The sequence below is a fragment of the Mesoplodon bidens genome (genome assembly GCF_964165515.1).
Source record: "Mesoplodon bidens genome assembly, chromosome: 17".
Taxonomy (NCBI): Eukaryota; Metazoa; Chordata; class Mammalia; order Artiodactyla; family Ziphiidae; genus Mesoplodon; species Mesoplodon bidens.
This window is the reverse complement of record NC_138174.1, coordinates 72368056-72381358: the sequence shown is the minus strand read 5'-3', so window position 1 is coordinate 72381358 and position 13303 is coordinate 72368056. Positions and strand designations below refer to the sequence as shown.

At 43.5% G+C, this 13303-nt stretch overlaps 1 protein-coding gene across 1 annotated transcript in view; it reads left to right on the top strand.

Annotated features, from left to right (window-relative positions):
* The window catches only part of EFNB2 (ephrin B2), a 43632-nt gene extending 37828 nt beyond the window's left edge, over positions 1 to 5804 (top strand). The window contains exons 3-5 of the mRNA XM_081214497.1: positions 2074 to 2166; positions 2893 to 3006; positions 4708 to 5804. Coding sequence (XP_081070623.1) covers positions 2074 to 2166; positions 2893 to 3006; positions 4708 to 5096 — 596 coding nt within the window. The 3' untranslated portion in view covers positions 5097 to 5804. The remainder of the gene's footprint in view (positions 1 to 2073; positions 2167 to 2892; positions 3007 to 4707) is intronic.
* Positions 5805 to 13303: the final 7499 nt, after the last annotated feature.

Below are 13303 nucleotides of genomic sequence, written 5' to 3'. Positions count from 1 at the left end.
GGGTACCACCGTTCAGATCTTATTTTTATCATTTGTTAACTTAGTGTTAAACTTTTAGCAGGAAAAACTTAGTCATTGAACTTTGCATTGGGGTGCATTTATGTGTATATTAATTAGAAAACATGGAGATTCCACTTGAATTAAGTAAACTAAACCTTTGAAACTGTCAGCCAGATAAAGACATCAGCTTTCCACTGTTTTTTTCTATATAAAAGCATATCCTACATTTTGAGAAAGATCAGATGAGAAAACTGTGAATAAGTGAAGATGATAGCACTGCTCTGAAATTGGCCAGAAGGAGTGCCAGCTTGTAGATATCCATACTGTTCTAAGCCTTTAGGAGGAAAGGATACTTTCAAGTTTAGGTACATGTTTGGAAGAAACAAAAGGGAAAGAAGATGGAGAAAATGGGGGGAAAAAATGATTTTTTTGTAAGAGTCGCAGAAGCATGCAGAGTTCTTAGGTATTTGTTCTAATTTATCTGCCAAACATTTTCTCAACAATCTACAAGAGGATACTATCTACTTTTATCTACTCTAAAAAAAAAAAACTATGATGGCAATTTTTGCCCAGTTTCCCAGGAGAAACTCAGTGTCAGCAATAGAAGAAGAGTGAGATATGATTGTGAGGCTGGACTTTAAGGAAACACTCAGATAAGCAAAGAGATATTTTTACACACAAGAGGCAGCGATTATTATTAAGGAAAACAGAGAAAGTAAAAGTCGCTAACTTGAGAACACAAAGACAAGTCAATCCTGGCCTTGTTTTCCAGCCAAGATAATTACCCACAGCATACATATTTCCATGCATGCCTGTCCAACTTGTCTGCTGCCCCACCATTTGGAAAACAAACAGCCCATTAAAAGAATGTCTTTGGATGTTTTTTTTTTTTTTTTCAGAAAATCTGTCCCTTTTTCAGTGCTTTTAAAAGTGTAGAGTTAGTTGACAAAACTTTGATAATTAAAGTAGAGAAGGATTTACCTGGCAGAATTGTTTATGAAACATTTACGTTCCCTGCCCCTTGAACTGTGGAGGAATGAAAACGTCTAACTCCCCACCTCCTTTTCTCTTCTGAAACTTGACCTGTAATTTAAATCCTGTCCCTCAGCAAGGTACCTGGCAGCCTATCTTTTTACAGCTTTAGTTACAGCGCTCTTCAGAGAACTCACCATCCTAAAGAGATAGAACAATGGGTTGAAACAGAGTAGGGCATAGGCTGTTGGAAAAAAAAACAGACACTGAAAATGGTCAAATGTTCTGTCTTTCCTCCTCCTCCTTCTCGAGGTGGAAAGGGCATCAAGCTGGTGGACCTGAGCCAAGTCCTCACCTTAGGTCCTGAGCCGTCCCAGGCCCCTCATAGAGCAGTGGGCACCTGTGAGTCCCTCTGTGCATCCAGAGTTCTTCTGCACCAGGGAGCTTGGTTGAAGAGTTTGACCAAGGTCGATGGTGGTGGTAATAACACATCCGTTCTTTCGGGTCGAGTACAAAATGATGGAGGAAAACTCCAGAATTTGAACGCTTGCATTCTAGTACAACCTTTAAGCTCAAGCAAAGCTGAGGAAAGAAAAGGGGCGTGGGAGTCTCCTCTCCAAGTGTTTATAGAACTTGGATGCTTGACAAACAGGGAGCATCAAGGTAATTGTTCTTGAGGCAGGAAATCTATAGTAGAGGAAGCAGGTGCTGTGTGATGATTACCACGTTTTGAAATTACCGTATTTACTATTCTGCTTTTAGGAGGTTGACTCCAAACTAGTCAGGTTTTTGGAAGATGCTGTCCCTTTTATCTGTAGTATCAGACAAAATCCGTTAATTATAAAGGGAGGAGAAGGCACTTAAGTACATTGGAAACCAGAGGTCATACGTGCGGCAGTGTGGACGATATCCATCTTTCTTTATTTCTTTATTTTTTTCGTTTTGCCTTTCAGCATCCCATACTTTCAGAAAACTTGTGACTAAGAGTGAATTCTTATTTTCCAAATTGTTTTCAGACATTTCATGTTCATGTAAACTTGGCTTATTGATTTCCTGATTTTTTCTTTATTTTTTTGTTTTGTCCATTTTATTTTTAATCAGCTACATCAAATGGGTCTTTGGAGGGCCTGGATAACCAGGAGGGAGGGGTGTGCCAGACAAGAGCCATGAAGATCCTCATGAAAGTTGGACAAGGTAAAGACCGTCTGCTGCTTCACGGAGCCACTGATCTGGTCGAGCCCCCAGCTAGTATGGCGCCAGTGTTGCCCACAGGTGCCTTCACTCACTCTGCAGTTCAGTTTCCAAAGTAAACTTTTCTCTGCACCTTGAGCCACTGACAGATTTCCTCAAGTTGTTGCAACCCACTTCTTTTACTGGAGATACTTCTAAAAGTTGAGGTCAGCCAGGTACAATGTCTATTGCCATGTCTGTATCTACAGATATATTTTTCCTTCTTAAAAGCAAAACACCTCTTTGGTTCACCATTAAAATATCCAGAATGCAAACTAAGTTTCTGCCATTTTGCCCATTTCTGCATCGTGACTACAGAAGACTTGTGTTCACTGAGCCTTTTCACACAAAGATGACCTCTTGTGCAGAAAGAAATATTCTCCTAATTAGAAATTGGGATAGTAGTCAGTCAACTCACTCAGTTAAATTAAAATGTCATCTGCAGCGCTCTGCCTGCCAAATGCAAGAATCCCTACGGTTTCCACAGATGGCCTCACCATCTAAACCTCTGAAATAACTAGTAGAACCGTTTTGTTTTCAAAGGAAAATTATATTCTTGCATCTCACAGTACTTTGCATAAAGAATCTTATGTTCATTTCTATTTGTGCCTCTTGAGATATAGATCCAGCTCCTAAAGCTAGAGCCCATCAGATGTCTGTGCTGTAAGTAACCGCTTGTTTTTCATATAGATGCGAGTTCCGCTGGGTCAACCAGGCATAATGATCCAACAAGACGGCCAGAACTTGAAGCTGGTACAAATGGGAGAAGTTCAACAACGAGTCCTTTTGTCAAACCAAATCCAGGTATAGCAGCGTGACCCATGTGTGCCTAGGTCTGTGTGTTCCACACTGCTCGGATCCCAGTGGGTAGAACAGAGTCCAAGTACTTCTGCACCAGGAGGATGAACTTGTAGCTCCCGCAGTCAGTAAGCTTTGCTCTCGGTTAGTTGTTATCAATTACTCAACCAGAATAAAATAATTAATTCCCACAAAAGTCTTACATTCAAAAGAGTAGAATTCATCAGCTGTAAGTGCCAATTATTAGCACTGCTCTTTCAGATCAAAGCTACTTTCATTGGCTGACACTTTATCGTGCTGTTTGTAAACCTAGCTTCAAGCCAGTGTTAACGTATATATAATTGTACCAGTGTTTCATCTAGTTTTATCTAATCCACAGAGCACCTGATTGATCCTCTTCTACATTTGAGATGGTAACATCTTAAAATATTGCATAAGGCCACATTTTTCAGGTAGTTTCGTCAAAAATTTTTTTCACATTTTCAGTGTAAAATAAAATATTACATGGATTCCTGGCAGAAGTTTAGAATACTGGATAAAATTGACTGCCGTTTAACTTCGTTTTGTTAGCAGTCTTTGAACAAAGCTATAGCTATGTGTTTGTTACCACGGGAATGAATTTTTTATATGGTGGTCGCTGAGCAGACGTCAGCAGTTCCGTATTAGGGATCCGCATGCCTGGTTGGTAGTCGTGCGAATTTAGCATCTGTAGCAATATTCCATCTCTTTCCAAGCTTCAAGGAGGGAAGTTGTTATTTCTAACTTTCAATGACAAGATGTGTCAAATTCTTATGACAAACTGATAAATGGATAATATGATGATGCCAGGCAATTTTTTAGTGCTTAACATTTGGGTTGGCAGTCTGTTCCGTGTGAGAGTTTCTGCTGCCTTCCAAATATATTTTAAGTGTAAATCAAATAATACAAACGAGTTACGGGTTGAACGTTTTCCCAGGCCCCATCCCTCTTTGCAAGCTCTCCCGCCAGCCGTCAGCAGGGCTTGTCTTTAAAGGCAGGCGGTTTGGATATTCCCATGAAGCCACCGTAGCCAGAGAGGGCACGAGAACAGCGTGGCCTGGGCAGCAGATGCTGACCTGGAGAATCAGCCACTTCCCTTTTTCCTCCTGGTGGTGGCTGCAGGCTGGCTGGCCGGGGTTAAGACGTGGGGCAAGATCAAGGGCTGGCTGTCACAGCCTGTCCACGCAGCTGATGGATGATGATGTATAGAAGGGAAGCGATGAGGTCTGGGAGCAGCATCAGAGTCCCACCTGGAGTCCCGTCTCCCCGATGGCTGGCTCCTGCCGTTTGCATTTAGCTATTTTTTTTAATTGAAGTATAACTGACTTACAATGCCGTGTTAGTTTCAGTTGTACGGCACAGTGATTCAGTTATGTATATATATATTAGATATTCAGTTATATATACACACATATATTCTTTTTCCGATTCTTTTCCCTTGTAAGTTATTACAAAATATTGAGTAGAATTCCCGGTGCTATACAGTAGGTCCTTGTTGGTTATCTCTTTTATATATAGTAGTGTGTATCTGTTAATTCCCAACCTCCTAAATTTATCCCTGCATTTAGCTATTAAACGAGGCGCTTGGTTTGCCAGTCTAGCTGCCAGGGAAGTCTTTGGCCTGCCAGCAGCCGGCCAGCCCTGGCGAGAGCGGTGACTCTTCTGGCTGCTCTTTCCCACCCCCTGCAGGTTCCAGCACAGACGGCAACAGCGCCGGACATTCTGGGAACAATATCCTCGGTTCCGAAGTGGCCTTATTCGCAGGGATTGCTTCAGGGTGCATCATCTTCATCGTCATCATCATCACGCTGGTGGTCCTGCTGCTCAAGTACCGGAGACGGCACCGCAAGCACTCGCCGCAGCACACGGCCACGCTGTCGCTCAGCACGCTGGCCACGCCCAAGCGCGGCGGCAACAACAACGGCTCGGAGCCCAGCGACATCATCATCCCGCTGAGGACTGCGGACAGTGTCTTCTGCCCTCACTACGAGAAGGTCAGCGGGGACTACGGGCATCCCGTGTACATAGTCCAGGAGATGCCGCCGCAGAGCCCGGCGAACATTTACTACAAGGTCTGAGCCTCGGCGGTGCCTTCGCTTTCCCGGAGGAAACTTACTGTCCCGCTGCCGCCCGCGGAGGGTCCGAGGCCCCCTGTGTCTGCGACGGACTGGCGCACAGCGGGGAGAGGGGACACTCCTTCTGGGGAGAGCCCTGTGGAGTCGGACAGCTTACTAGTCTGTAGCGTTTCGGCCGCGGTGACGAAGGATGCGCCCCGGCGGCTGGAAGACTCGCGTGGAAGATGCGCGTGGGGACGGCACGCGCCCCGCCCCCTCCTCTTCCGGGTACCACGGGCGTTCGGGCCTCCGCAGGAGCCGAGGGGAGACAGAGCGGTCGGTGGGCGGGAGCATCCCGGGCAGGTGTCCCAGGTCCCCCAGGCTGCTGGGCCTGGAAAGGCCGTCCTCCGCCTCGGGCGTGGCCCTTCCCCCCTCCCACACGAGCTGCACCCCGGACTTGTCGCACAGACTCTGGCCGCGTGAGGCCTTCGGAGAGCGCTAGCTTTTAGTCCTCACTGTTGCACACACTCCTGTCATCCGGGGCGCTGCAGGCCTTCACATGAGATTTCTTCTCACGCCACACTCCGTATCACTAATGAGACATTAGCGTCTGGCGTCTCGTGCTTCATCTGTTTGCAACAGCTACCGCCGAATGGGCGACGCAAGGATAGAAATTGCGTTTGCTAATAAGGAGCCTTCCAGCCAGATACTAGGCTGTCAGCCCGGGAAGGGGAGGGGTTCTCGGGAGGGAGGGCCGGGGGAAAGGCCGTCTGCGAAGGCAGTTCAGCGCTGCCACCTCTGCAACAGCGCTGGGAGGGAAAACTCCAATTAGATAGCACAGCACTTTGGTTTTGCTAAGATTTTAAGAGGCAAGTAGGAGACACAACGACACACACGGTAGATTCGGGTGCATTTGAAGGAATTCACTCTTATCAAGGAGCAATGCACAGGAAAAAAAAGAAAAATAGTCCCTCTACGCTGGGTGGAACAAAGGGGCATTGTTGGTAGAGGGCCAGGCTTGGAGGGATGGATGGGCACCGGCAGGACTCCCGTGGTACTGCAACAGGATGCGCAGCGGTGAAGCTGCAGGAAAGTCGTCGGTCTGCTTCGGGGGAGGTTTAAGGCAGACTCAGCTGCTATACTTATCACATTTTATTCAACACAGGGAGAGCATGTAGGAGATGAGCAGAGAGCCCAATCTGACCTAGAAGTTTAAAAGCCAAAGGTCACACAGGCTGTAATTCCATCATCTTTGACGTTATTAAGGCATTCTCATATATAAAAGGTAGGTCAGACTCCCCGGCCCCCCCCAGTGCCCCCTCCCCGCCGCGCCCCTCCCCACTGCGCCTTACGACACTTTGGTTTATGGCGGTGCTGTCCTGGCCGCGAGGGCCGAGGGGTAGGTACTGAGCGAGGCCACAGCTCGGGGCCCTGTATCAAGGTGAGGCACACATGGCAAACCTCTTAAGAGTCCCGAGGACCGAAATAAATTATGATGTCGAGGGGGAGAAGGAAGGTAGGATGTATTTATAATAGATATATAGAACACAAGGGATATAAAGTGAAAGATTTTTACTAATATATACTTTAAGATTGCACACAGTCCACACCAGAAGATGGGAAATTCATTTGTGGCGATTAAGTGGTCCCAATGCTCCGTGCTTTAAAAAAAAAAAAATTGGACAGCTACTTCTGGGAAAAACAACATCACTCCAAAAATAACAATAATGGGAGCAAACACAAAAATAACCCAGTCCTCTGAAGGCATCTTGCGTCACCGTAGATTAGGAAATGCAAGCCCCAAATACCAGGAAATCGGTGTTACTGCATCGTTTTCGACAATGACAAGATGTGCCGGCATTTCTTTTCTGTGCTGTGTTTTCCCTTGCCCTGTGGGCTGAAGTGTTCGCTAGAATCCACCGGGTCACATCGAGGGGGTTTCGGCTGAAAGTTCAGCCTGACCCCGTTCCTTCCTCTCTCCCCCTCCCCTCTCCCCCTCCCTTCTGGGAAAAGAAGTGAGTAAACAGGAAACCTACTTTTTATGTGCTATGCAAAATAGACATCTTTAACATAGTCCTGTTACTATGGTAACACTTTGCTTTCTGAATTGGGAGAAAAGAAAAATGTAGCAACAGCATTTTAAGGTTCTCAAACCTCCAGTGAATACCTGCAAAAATGAGTTGTCACAGGAATTCTTCTCTATTTCCTGAACCTGAAAATGATGTTGGTCCAAAGTGCGTGTGTGTGTGCGTGAGTGGGTGTGTGATATACATGTGTATATATATGTATAATATATATCTGCAATATATATTATATATATATCATATTTCTGTGGACGGTTGCCATGGTGATCGGCCACAGTACATATGTCATTCTTTCCGTCACCCTAACCTCTCCTGTACGTGCATCCCTACAAGGTTTTCTTGTAAGCCATCGAAAATTACCTTTAGGATCGGGGAGAGGGGCAAGTAGGGGAAAAATGGGAAACAGTCTGATTTTATTGAAATCAAAGGTGTGTATCATCGGTTGGCTACATTTTGGGTATATGCTAAACTGTGAAAAATCAGATGAGTTGTTGAAGAGTTACCTGCAAGCAATTGACCAGTGTTCTGTGCGTCTGTTTTGTGTGTGGTGCAGGATATGACAATCTACCAACTGTCCCTTTATTTGAAGTTGGTTCAGCTTTGGAAAGTTACTGTAAATGCCTTCCTTGTATTCTCATCCCTAGTCATCCGACTTTGGAATTTGCACCATAATGTTTAAGTGAAGATGCTGTAAATAGGTTCAGATTTTACTGTATATGGATTTGGGGTGTTACAGTAGCCTTATTCACCTTTTTAATAAAAATACACATGAAAACAAGACAGAAATGGCTTTTCTTACCCAGATTGTGTACATAGAGCAATGTTGGTTTTTTATAAAGTCTAAGCAAGATGTTTTGTATAAAATCTGAATTTTGCAATGTATTTAGCTACAGCTTGTTAAACGGCAGTGTCATTCCCCTTTGCACTGTAATGAGGAAAAAAAATGGTATAAAAGGTTGCCAAATTGCTGCATATTTGTGCCGTAATTATGTACCATGAATATTTATTTAAAATTTCGTTGTCCAATTTGTAAGTAACGCAGTATTATGCTTGAGTTATAAATATTTTTTCTTTTCTTTGTTTTATTTTGATAGCCTGTCATAAGTTTTTGATCTGCTTTAGTTCCACATTGCAGTTAGCCCCCCGAAAATGAAATCCGTGAAGTCACATTCCAAATCTGTTTCAAACTGAATTTGTTCTTAAAAAAATAAAATACTTTTTTCCTATGGAAAAAGCGCCTTCAAAGTATTTTCCTTTCCTTCTTGTTTTCTTTTCCTTTTTCTTTCTTTTTTGTTTGTTATTTTAATTTGCCTTCTCTGTTTCTCTGTGATTACAGTTATCGAGACCCTTCCGCCCACGGGCATGTGTATGCCCATTTTTCAAATCAGGCCGTGCACACACGTGAAGGTTAATCTTGCAACATTGCAGCATGAGCCCACTGGTTTCCCCATAAATTTTTGAACTCACGTTTTAGCATACAGTTTTATAAAATCCTCTTCATCCTGAGCAGTTTGACCTGCACTGAGTGAAAGTAGCCAGGAGAAGAAGAGGGGCTCTTATCCCAACGCTTAGTTCCAAGATGATCTAGTTTCCATGCAAGCAAAGCAGTTTGCTATTGACTGCTTTACTTTTCTTCACAAAATAATCCCAGGAGGAAGGAAACAGTCTTAACGTTCTGTAAAAATGTAACATGGGTGAAAGCATGTGTTGTGATACTGGATTGAGGCAAGCCAGGGGCCAGTGGTGAATGTAACCACCCTTTCCATTTTTGCCTTCCTGGGGAAGGTGACCAGGTGCCCTGAGTGTTTTCCCCGCTCTCATTGTCTTTGAGGTCTTAAGATTGATCATCAGACACCCACCCTCATCTTCCTTTGAGATCTGAGGGCAGAGCTGTGGTCAAGGCAGAAGCAGCTACTAGTCACCATGAAGTGCGCAGATCTCTAGCTGCATTAACTCTGGTTAGTCCTTACCTTAAGGAGTGAAGTACTTTAGGTTGGGAGGATGAGAAAGGGCCCCCTGAAGTAAGGAGCCAGAGATTGTTCCAGCCCAGGCTGATTTGCCCGAGATCACAGCCCCAGTAAATGAAGAATCTGTGTTTCACAAGCCCCTCAGGAGATTCTCATGAAAGGCTGCATCTCTGCAGCACTGGCCCAGCAGACTTGTACTAAAGGAATGTTTGTCGAACAAATGCTCTCCTTCCAAAAAACAAAAACAAAATTCTCCAGAGGCCCGCAGTTTCAGTTGATGCTTGAATAGTAGTTTCATTTTCTCCATCACGTTATTTCACTTTCCCTAACTGCCCGTCCACTGCAAATCCAAGTTTCGGGGCACAGTTTACAGCCACGTCACTAGGCTGAATGCTGGACCCCACCTACCAGGGTCACAAATGATTAGTCTGAGTAAAAGAAAACAATGACGAAATATTGCATTTACAACTTTGACTTTGTGACCCCTGTTAACGATTTAAGTGTCATCTTTTCCACCTTGTTTTTGAAACCACACTTTCCAAACTGAATAAGCCAACCTCAACTGAGGAAAATAAAATGTGCCCGGTGTTTATTCTTTTCAACCAGCGAGAAGGAATCTCACATACAGAAACATCTCGCAGAGGTTGTAAAAGCAGCCACTCCTCGTTTTGTTTGAAAAGTGACCCTGCTGTTGAAACATGCCTGCCCTGCGTTGCTAAGTGTTGACCAGCCAGCTGGTAACTCTTCGGAACATCTCTCACTGTTGTCCATTTCCTTTTTGGTAAAAACAGTTGCCCGTTCAAACACTGTGATAAAGGTTCACAATGGAAATGAGAAAAAAAATCAATAAAATATCAGTCTCAGGACTCTGCAGCTTGCTGCCAGTCTCTGGACCCAACCCAGAGAAGAATCAGCGAAAGAAGAAAAAAAATAAAACCCAGAGGAGTAAAACTGACTTCCTAATATATGCAGAAAAGGATAATTTCCCCACTTTTTGGTTGGGTAGCAAATAGGTCTTCAGGTGGCCCAAAAGGAGACATAATTGCTTCTGTAGTACAGAGGACCTGGATGTTCTTTTGTTTCTGTTTTCAATGAATTTGGGATTATGTTTGTGATATTTACACAATAGACGTCCTCGAAGGCAAATTTTCTGCGTTGTAATAGAAGAGTATTTCCTACCCCTCATTTTTCCAGGTAGAGAATGATTTATCAAAGATTGGGGGGATATTAAAATGTTGTATTTTTGTAGTAAAGTATAGCATACCAGGGAGATGAATCAAGTTTTTAGTACTGTGCCCCCAAAGCTGAAGATATATTCATCTCAAGATTTTTATACTGTGGCAAATGGACTGACTAATGGAACCTCTTAGAAACAATTCTTCATATGAAGTTAATTATATGTATATATATATTTTAATATCTTTATTGGAATATAATTGCCCCACGATGTTGTGTTAGTTCCTGCTGTACAGCAAAGTGAATCAGCCATATGTATACATATATCCCCATATCCCCTCCCTCCCACCCTCCCTATCCCACCCCTCTAGGTGGTCACAAAGCAGCGAGCTGATTTGTTAGTGTATATATGTCAATGCTACTCTCTCACTTCGTCCCAGCTTCCCCTTAATTATATTTTAAGAAACAACCAACCTCCTCATAAAAAATCTCCAGAGACATAAGTACACAGCATGAGAAATAATGATACCCGCACAGTTTATGGACAATCATAAATTGTTGATAAATGTGTCCAATGAATGAAAGTGAGACCTGGCTTCCTGCTCTCTTCCTGCTACTGTTGTCTCCATGGCCTTTTAGCAAATTGCTTTGTGTTCTGCGCCCCAGATCCTCACCTATAAAGTGAGAGGGTGGGCCTCTAACACACCGAAGGTTGCTTTCAACTTTTTATAGGATTCGAAGCAAAGCCATTAGTCTTTTCAGCTGTTCAAAAGCATCTCGATGCAAGCTTCTATTTGTCCTGGCATCCCACGGGCAAAGCTCTGAAGACTGTTCACAGCCAAGCCCCACCCCGCTTTGGGCTGCACTTGACCGTTCACCCCCTGCCCATCAAGAGCCTGCATCCGGACTCTGAGCTCTGCTGTTCTCCACCCCTTCCTTGCATTAAATCTCAGAAAGATCCAATAACTAACCATCTACACATACTGATTGAACTGGGAGCCCTGCTCTTGTGTTTTCAGCCTTTTATCTATAATTTTTAAGTACAGGCACACCTCAGAGATATTTCAGGTTTGGGTCCAAACCAAAACAAAGCAAATACCGCAATAAAGCGAGTCACATGAATTGTTTGATTCTCCAATGCATATAAATGTTATATTTACACTATACTGTAGGCTAGTAAGTGTGCAATAGCATTATGTCTTAAAAAATGTATAGACCTTAATTTAAAAATTGCTTTCTTGCTAAAAAAAAAAGGCCAACACAATTATAAGAGTAGCATCAAAGATCACGGACCACAAATCACCATAACAAATATAACAATAATGAAAAAGTTTGAAATATTGTAAGAATTACCAAAATGTAACATAGAGACATGAAGTGAGCGAATGCTGTTAGAAAAATGGCTCCGATAGACTTGCTTGACTCAGGATTGCCCCAAACGTTCAGTTTGTAAAAATGGCAAGCCAAGCGCAGCAAAACGAGGCATGCCTGTAACTCTTTTGTCTTTATTTAAAAACATTGTGAAGTCACTGCGAGCAGGCCCCCAGCTTCTATTTAAACATTTCTCGAAGGTCCACCAGGGGCCAGGCAATGTGTTAGCTGTTGGCAATGTTCTCTTGCAGCAGTTAACTGAGCCCAAGTCTGCTTTGTCTTCGCTGCACTTGAGATCCATTTGTTTACTTGTCATTCTTTCCACACTGGCATCTGGAACACGTCCTTATTATTTATACCTCCTCTATTATTTACACCTCTGATTCTGTAGTCTGTGGCAAAGAACTGCCTGACTAAAAAACATCCTTTGGTTGATAGTGGAACTATTATTTCCTACGTGCCATTCATGCTTAATAAAGAGATTAGAGTTTTTGTGTGTGTTTTGTTGTTAAAGCCATCGTGGCTCTATCTTAAAAAGTTCAAGAACAGTAGAGGAGATACACGTCATCAAAGAAAGCTGCTTAAAATCGACTGAAACCGTAAGGCAAACACAGGACGCCTCTGAGGTATATCATTTTTGTATAGTAGCTTCATTAATGCAACATGAAAGGAAAACCAAAAAAGTAGTGGAGATGAATGTCTAGCTCCAGGATCTCTCAAGTGGGAGAAAAAACAATGCTACAGGAAAAGCTCCCAACTTGCTACATCCTTCACTCGAGTCTGTAAGTTATTGGGTCCGTTAGTTCTTTATCACCTGGGAAATCTGCATATTGCTCAGGATGCTGAGAAAGGTGTAAGAGGTTTCTATGAACATAACCCCAATTGTCTTTGTTTTACATGTGCAATTTACTGTATTTGGATTCCTTTGCATCCTTTTGATGAAGTGTCATTTGCCTGAGAGAAAGCATACACCCCACGGAACTGGGGACCCCTGTCTGGAACTTCTGGTTCCTTGTATGACCCCCCAGACAAACTGCATATCTGCTTCTCCCCTGAGGCCAATCATCTGAACTTGGATTCTTTGGGACACTCACGGAGACTTGCTAAGGTTAAACTCAGTTACATGCATCCAATTTTGAAGCGTAGCTTATAAAACACAGCAACAAATCAAAAACTATTATCTCTGTAGCTCATCCGCAGTGAACACTTAAGACACAAAGGCAGGAGCGCCACTGGCTTCAGCCATTCTCAGCAAGAGCCTTTTCATCACACCGGTCCAAGACACTAACAAGAGGCCCACCCAAGCAGACCCTACACAAGTCTAGAAGCTTCTGTCCAGTGAACACCCACACACACTTAATTTGTTCACTTACCCGTCATGCATCGATTTAGCACTTAATATATGCCAGGCAGCATCCTAAGCCTTGGAGAGGGCAACATGAAAGACAAGATTCCTCCTATGGGGACCTCACGGTCCATTCGGCAATTCAAAACTTTCATGAATAAAAACGAAGCATCTCAAACGTGTAAAGAAAAGAAGTAATAACGATAATAACCACTCTATGTGTTATTCCTGGAGCATCTTTTTTAAAAAGTATTTGTCCATTAGTAACCTATGTCTTTGTTACTGTGG